Source organism: Micropterus salmoides, unplaced genomic scaffold (genome assembly GCF_014851395.1).
Source record: "Micropterus salmoides isolate LMB-PRFRI ecotype aquatic unplaced genomic scaffold, ASM1485139v1 Ms_hic_scaffold_12, whole genome shotgun sequence".
Taxonomy (NCBI): Eukaryota; Metazoa; Chordata; class Actinopteri; order Centrarchiformes; family Centrarchidae; genus Micropterus; species Micropterus salmoides.
The window spans coordinates 26,377,687-26,384,961 of record NW_024040263.1 but is presented as its reverse complement, the minus strand read 5'-3'; the positions used below and the strand labels follow the sequence as shown (position 1 = coordinate 26,384,961).

Below are 7,275 nucleotides of genomic sequence, written 5' to 3'. Positions count from 1 at the left end.
AGGTCCTGTGCAGTCAGCCTATCATAGCTGGAAGATTACTGGTTTTTACCAAATCACGATTTCTACTTAGCTAAGCTGCTCCACAGTCTCCCCATGTACTGTACCCGCTTCCTAATGTAAAAGTACCCCCTGGGGTATAAGTACAACTGGTTGGGAATCACTGGCTTAATTGTTTCATGTGCTTGATATATGTTTTGATTAGTTGTTGCAGGCTTTGTGGCCACTGTAAAGAAGATGTTGTTTCATATTGTGAATGTGAAGCCTAACAAACAGCACCCACATTGTGAATTCAACACATGATTTCAGTTTCTACCAGGTGTAGATTAGGCATCACTTAAAATCTGATTCATTACTAATCCCTAACCTAACCTAGAAGTTTGATGATGAATGTTGTTGATATAATTTAAATTTTTATCACATTCTTTGAGTGGATTATTTTTCACTGATGCTCTCAAGCCTGACTAACAGCAGCATACCAAGGAGGCTACCTTAAAATGATTGCACTTAAGAAAAGATCAGTGGTTACATGTTCTGAGTCACAGTGTAATACATAAACTACAGTGGCACATCAAAAGAAAAATATAAATAAAATTATTAACAGTAACGCAGAATGCAGTCATGCACTCTTGGAATTTTCAGTAGTTGAAGTAATCTATTTATTTGATCTTTTCGAGTGTGCTCAAAGCAGAGAAGTAAACACTTGTTCTTTTAGAAAAGCACAGAGGTTGGTGTAACATGAAAATCTTCACTTTGTTGTGTTCATTATACAAACAATACATTTTTATCATATTGATACATGTGTGATTATGAGGCACCACACAATAATACTGCACTGTCTTCAATTATTTACACAAAAAAGCATCAGCCCCTCTGGCTACAAATGCTTGAAATGTGAGGATGAAAATACTGTCTGCAAGTCATTTTTATGACTTTGTATATAATAATAATAATGTGCATGTGTGTTCGTGTGTGTGTGAGCAGCAGACATTAAAACAGAGTGAGTGACAAGGTGTTTGGTTTTTACTGTGTCTAAGTGCTTCTTATAGCTATAAGGGAGAGAAAAGACTTGTGACAGAAAATAGCAAGGAGGAGAATAGAAAGACACTTGACCGGAAACAATCGGGTCATTTGAGAGCAGGCTTATATACACACGCGCACACACACACACACACACACACACACACAGACAATTGCTAAATGGCAGTTGGGATAAGATGCAGTCAACTCTCTGGCTCACTTCATCACAACACAATTCCACATGTTGTACGCTTTATCCTCTCTTTCCGTATCACACGCACATACGAACACACACACACACACACATTGAAAGCCTCGGGGTGCCTGTCTGCCTAAGCAGCACGTCTGCATTCCATCTATTTTACTTTCAGAGAAAGGTGCAAACACATGCCTGGGAGAGGAAATGGCCAGCAATGGCCCTATGCTAGGGGTGTGACGAAACACTTAACCCACGAGATGAGACGAGACGAGACGAGATTTTAACACTATTTAAAAAATATATTTAATGCTGAATTATATGAAAATTTTGAGTATTAAACACTTTATGCATTATAATGAATTTTCTGCACCAGTTTATGGTGATTTTTTTTTATTTATATAAAGAAAAACACAAAATTCAGGTGGCAGGTGACAATTCAAACTCTATAGCCTAACTATAACAGAATATAAATCAGCGCAGCTCTCAGTCATTCTGTGCTGCTTTCAGATCTGTTTCTCCTGTAGATCAACTTTTCTGTGCAATGTCATCCCTGCTGAGTCATGATTTAGTCACCTCAATGATAAATTATTACATTTTAATTTAGTTATAAACTACTGGACTATAATAGCTCCTGTGTTTCAGCAGCTTTTCTGCACATTTAAAATGTGTGTTCTCTGACATGTCTGGAAAAAAGGCAGAATATAACCAGACTAACATCATCATTTGATGAGAAGTCTACCTGCCCTATACTCTGCTGTGCATTATGTTTTTGATAATTGTAGTTACATTATCTATCCCCTTCAGACCGTTTGACCGATGTAGTTTGTATGTTGTATGTGAAACCGAAAGTAGCCTAAATGAAACACTTTTGATCATGCAGAAATCTCACCACAGATCCATACAATTTAACTTCAGCAGCTCAGATAAAGTGCAGCTCACGGATCCAAACAAAGAAGCAAGGTTGTACTTCAGTTTTTATATGTTTATGTTGTAAAACTATCAGCTACGTTACCACTTGTCACAGCTGTCTGGATTCGCTACGCTGGTGTCAATCAGCTGGACTGAGTTGATTCGCTCCGTGAGCCATCTTATCAGTAATACATTTGTATTTCACTGCGTGAGAAAATTATTGTGTGGCTTGACAGCGTGTGAAAAATGACATTTGTGTGAGTCTCGCAAGACAGCTTTTTACCTGACGAGAAATATTGTCACAATTTAATCTCGCGAGATCTCGTCACACCCCTACCCTATGCTGTACATGCCACTGTATCCAGGCCACAAAAAACACGCATCCTGATGAAAAGCTTCCACTGCAGTTCCCAGTTCAGACACTTCTGAGCCCCACACGGAACAGTGATGCAGAAATATGACTTTGTAGTTTTTGAGTCTTTTTTGTTTGTTTGTTTGAAGTCAGTGAAACAGTTTTGCTACTGAAACAGTAAGCAAGGAGCCCCTTCGTCCCATTGGTCCTCATGTTGAGAGTGTGACATAATAGAAAGGTTGACAAAAAAGGAGTAAGAAACAGAGGGAGAAGATAGACATCACTATCTAACGTCACAAACAACCGCTGTGCGGAGATTGTCAAGGCCTTCGCATTATATTCAGTGAATGAGGTTACATTATGAATCAAGTGTCTCTGTAAACCCTTTGCCTTCTGTGCAGTTCATGCAAGTTTAGCCACTGTGGCGTGCATGCATCACAGTAACTGTATGAGTCCGTTTATTGTATTTAAATGAAGGGAGAAGAAGTCAGTGAGGAGGGGAGTAAGCCAAAGCCCACATCCTTGTCCAAAAGCAGTCTGAATGGTGTTTAATGAAAGCCTCCTGAATACTAACCAAAGAGCTTCCTCTTGTTTTTTAAACTCCTTTTCTGCACCGTTCAATCCTTTGATCCGTTAAGCGTCCCTTCATTTCTAGTGCAATCCCTGAAAGTGAAGGTGTAAAAGCGCCCCACCCCCCCAGGCCAACACTTTATCCTACATCTCAGAAGCTCAGAGGGCAAAATGTCTATTACAACCAATGCAGGAACCATTCAGAAAGAGCGTTTCCATGACTTACAGAGGATCTTCTGGAAGGCTCTGCGGAAGTCCTGGTTGAAGATGGTGTAGATGACCGGGTTTAGTGAGCTGTTACAATAGCCAATCCAGAAAAAGAATTTGAACAGCGTGTCAGGGATCTTGCACAACTCCCGGCAGATTCCATACAGGCTGTATGAGAAGAAAAACGGGAACCAGCACATGACGAAAACGCCCATGACGACGGCGAGGACAAAGGTGAAGCGCTTCTCCCGAGCAGCGGAGACTTTCTTCCTATTGACGGTGCTCCGGCGTTTGCGACGGGATGAGAAGAGTTCCATAGACTTGGAACTGGCACGTGACTTTCTGCTGGAGTATTTAGAGGCGGAGCTGCCTTTCCGGCTGGACTTCCTGTCTTTCCTGTCCTTCCTGTCCTCGTGGTGATGTTTGGAAGAACTGGAACTTTTTTTAGGTTTTTCGTCTGACGAGCTGCTATCTTCAAAATCATCATCGTGGTCTGTCGGTGGATGTTTTGGCTCGTTCGGTAGAGTGGATTGCACTGACTGCTCTTGGCAGTGTCCATTCTCACGCTCCTGTTCTTTCATACTCCCGCCCCTGTTGGACTTAAATGACCCTTCTCCCCCTGGTTCCGCTTTGCCCATCCCATTCTCCTGTGGCGAGTCCACATCCCTCTTCTTCTCTGACATTGTTCTGGTCCTGGTCTTTGCCACTTGGTAGATCTGAATATAGACCAGGATCATGATGACACAGGGGGCAAAGAATGAGCCAATGCTGGAGTAGAGGATGTACCAGGTCTCATCATTCAGGATACACTGGGGACTCTCCTCACTGCTGCTTCTGTCCATTGATATCAGCGGTGGGAAGGAGATGACGGCTGAGATCAACCACACCACCACAATCATCCCTTTCACTCTTTTAGGGGTTCTCTTTAAGTTATACTCTACTGCCTGTGTCACTGACCAGTACCTGTCCAAACTAATAGCACACAGGTGAACAATAGAAGAGGTGCAGAATAAAACGTCCAGAGCCAGGTAGATGTCACACCAAATTTTGCCAAAAAACCAGAAGCCCATGAGTTCATTTGCCAGAGAAAAGGGCATGACCAGGGTGGCCACCAGTATGTCCGCACTGGCCAGGGAGACGAGAAAAAGGTTCTGGGGTGGTTTCAGGGCTCTGCTCGTTAAAACAGCGATAACAACCAAGACATTCCCGACTATTGTAAACAAAATCAGAAAGCTGACAAGTCCGGCCAGAGCCCAGATAGCGAGCTGGGTGTACTGGCTCTGAGAGGTTGAATTAGAGGAGATATTTTGTGCCTCTATCCCGACCTCCAGGCTGGAGCTATTAAAGAAATCCATTTTGAGGGGTTTTTTTTAGTCAAGGTATGACTTTAAAAAAAAAGAATGTGTGGAAATAGTCTGTAGAAATATCCCATATGGACTTCAGCGCATATTTCACTACAGAAATCTACAAGAGGCATTTTTCTTCTTTCCTCACCTGCGATCTTCCACATCCTGCATGCAAGTCTCTCCTTTGGTAAAAAGAGAGAGAGAGAGAAAGCAAGAAAGAGAGAAATAACGTAATTTGGTCTTTTAAGTCCTTACACCAAAAACGTGCAGGCTGCTCCGCAGCAGAATGTCAGTGGTTAGAGAGCGGGCTCCTCCATCCCGACTGCGCCCGCATCTCTCCACCTCCGCCTCCCCGCTGTGTCCTGAGAGAGGTTTGTAACAACCACGTGTTTTCTTTTTTGTTTTTTTTACATTAGAAAAAACTAGCTCAGCTTCGCTCCACCGTGGAGGAAAGATGAGAGTGATTGTTGGAGGAGAGAAGATGAAAACAGTGAAATAAGCAGGCTAAATATACTATAGTCAAATGTTTTTTATAAGTGATAATTTCTTAACACGATCAGTGAAGTCTGCTACTGGAGGAGCGGTTGTTTAATGCGTGCCCTGTTTATCTGCACTGTAGGTGCAAACTGGCTGACTGTCACAAATTAGACAGCTGATCAGTGAATATCTCTCCTGATTTGACTTTTGAAGGTCTAATTTAGTATTAAGAGCGTGCTCGCACACATTTTAATAGATACAGTCAGTAGCAGCTGTTTGGGGGAGATTACATTGCTGTCAAAATGCACAAACTGACAGACCCGCACCAAAGACAATACGCTCTGCTCTGTCCTTCTGTGCGCACACTGGAGGTCAGTATTGTAACAGCCGGAGGGACAAACCGGCGAGCTCACACCATAAAAATGAACAACATTCAACATGCAATATTATATCTACACGGCCATCAGGTGAATACATACTGCACGATTAGCATGCGCCTTGTAAAATGAACATAGACAGAGCCTGTGCGACCTTGCAGTGGAAACTTTTATTTAGCAGCACTCTCCTGACATTATTAGTTTGTGTTTTTGTGTTGTCAGAATCGTGTTGATAAGAAGATTACAGGATTACACAGTACTGTTGTCATGTTCTGATGGAGCTGAGGAGCACTCAGCTTTCTGGGATATCAAAGGCACTAAATTATCTGCAGGGAAAACAATGTAAATGCATACTGAATAGAATGGAGCTTGCATGATATATAATTAGTGAGTATACACCTTAAAGTCATGGGTTTATCCCCTGCATGGGCTTTATCATGCACAATAAAGGGCTGAATCTACCCGATTGGTTATCTTGTCTGTTATTTATTCATGTGGTTTCATTTTACATGAGGACATACATGTATGTGTACGTTTTTGGTCTCCCTTTTTGCTCCCTGCTCCCGTGAACCCCCTCTGATGTGGGTGGTGCTGCTGCCTGGAGGAAGCCTGTCTCCCCTTTGGCATATAGCCTGGTATTAAGTTCCCAGACCAGTGCGTTTATTGACCGGTCTCGTGGCTAAGTACCTGTCATTAATCACAGAGCGTTCAGCCATACTGAATAAAAGAGCAGCCAGAGCCTCAAGAAATGCTCAAGTCCAAATTGATCCTCATCAAGGCTATGAGGTGGAATGAGGAGGGCTCAAGGGGCCCTGATCTCTCTGCCTGGGAAACACAGTCAGGATGGCACGCAGTCTCTAACTTATCCCCCTACACATTCCCAAGACACACTGCTCCTTCTCATGCTGCCTGTTTAAATTGAACTAAGGCTAGAGTGATGCTGTAGGTCAGTGTGGATGCACTCTAAGCTGATTTTGAACAGACAGACAAGCCTTATTATGGTCATTAACTCGTGTCCCGGGGCCACAGCTCTGTCCATATAATTGGGGAACCAGTGAGCAATCTCAGCTATTACTGAGCCCTTTTCTTGTCTCCAACATTGCGCTCTGTTCTGAGGGAATACGTTGGCTCTTCCTGCTACAGTACTAGCCAGAAGCCAGCTTTTGGGTGTCAAGGAGACTGTGTTGATTACTTGTATTCCTTTAAACCAAAGCTGTCTACTTTTTTCCTCTTTTCAAACTACTGCCATTCTAAATTATTCTCCTTTTTGTGCTGTTTCGTGCTTTGTTATCTTGGTTCAGTCACTGTAGTTGTACAAAATGTGACCCTTGTTGGCTTATCGTAACAGAGGGTTTTTTGGTTTGCAGTGATCTGTCCTTTTGTTTAAGCGCTACACTGCAGCATTTGTGGAACTGAAAATGGAGATGTCCAGAGATTTAAATCAACTATATGAGCCTAATGAGATTCCCTTAATAGAGCTTCAAAAACCTAATAACACCTAATGTGTTCTCACAAGGTAACACGAAGACTTTTGTTGCCTATTGAAATCCAAAACAGTGACCACTCTGGTTATTGCACTTCATCAGTTCCTCATCATAGCTAGAAGACATAATGCCATCCTGCTTATGCATGCTTATCGTCTATTTGTACATAGTGTGCATGCATAAGCACAGAATACTCAGTGCCAACATAGACTTTTCCCCAAAGAAATCAAAGCTGTTATCAGTAAAGCCACTTCTCATTTTCCCACCCTCCCTAATGTGCATTAGTTTCCATATAGGCCCCCCATAAAGGGAAGTATGGTACCAGCTGTTGACAAAG

General features: G+C 42.5%; 1 protein-coding gene across 1 annotated transcript; it reads right to left on the bottom strand.

Moving 5' to 3' along the window:
• Positions 1 to 1,844: 1,844 nt before the first annotated feature.
• adra2c (adrenoceptor alpha 2C) lies at positions 1,845 to 4,869 on the bottom strand. Its single transcript, XM_038714308.1, has one exon. It carries the CDS (start codon positions 4,607 to 4,609, stop codon positions 3,248 to 3,250), a length of 1,362 nt encoding a protein of 453 aa, XP_038570236.1. The 5' UTR covers positions 4,610 to 4,869; the 3' UTR covers positions 1,845 to 3,247.
• Between the last annotated feature and the right edge of the window lie 2,406 nt (positions 4,870 to 7,275).

Excerpts from the sequence above, each read along its gene's own strand:
- adra2c (XM_038714308.1), bottom strand. The coding sequence starts at position 4,609 with ATGGATTTCTTTAATAGCTCCAGCCTGGAGGTCGGGATAGAGGCACAA.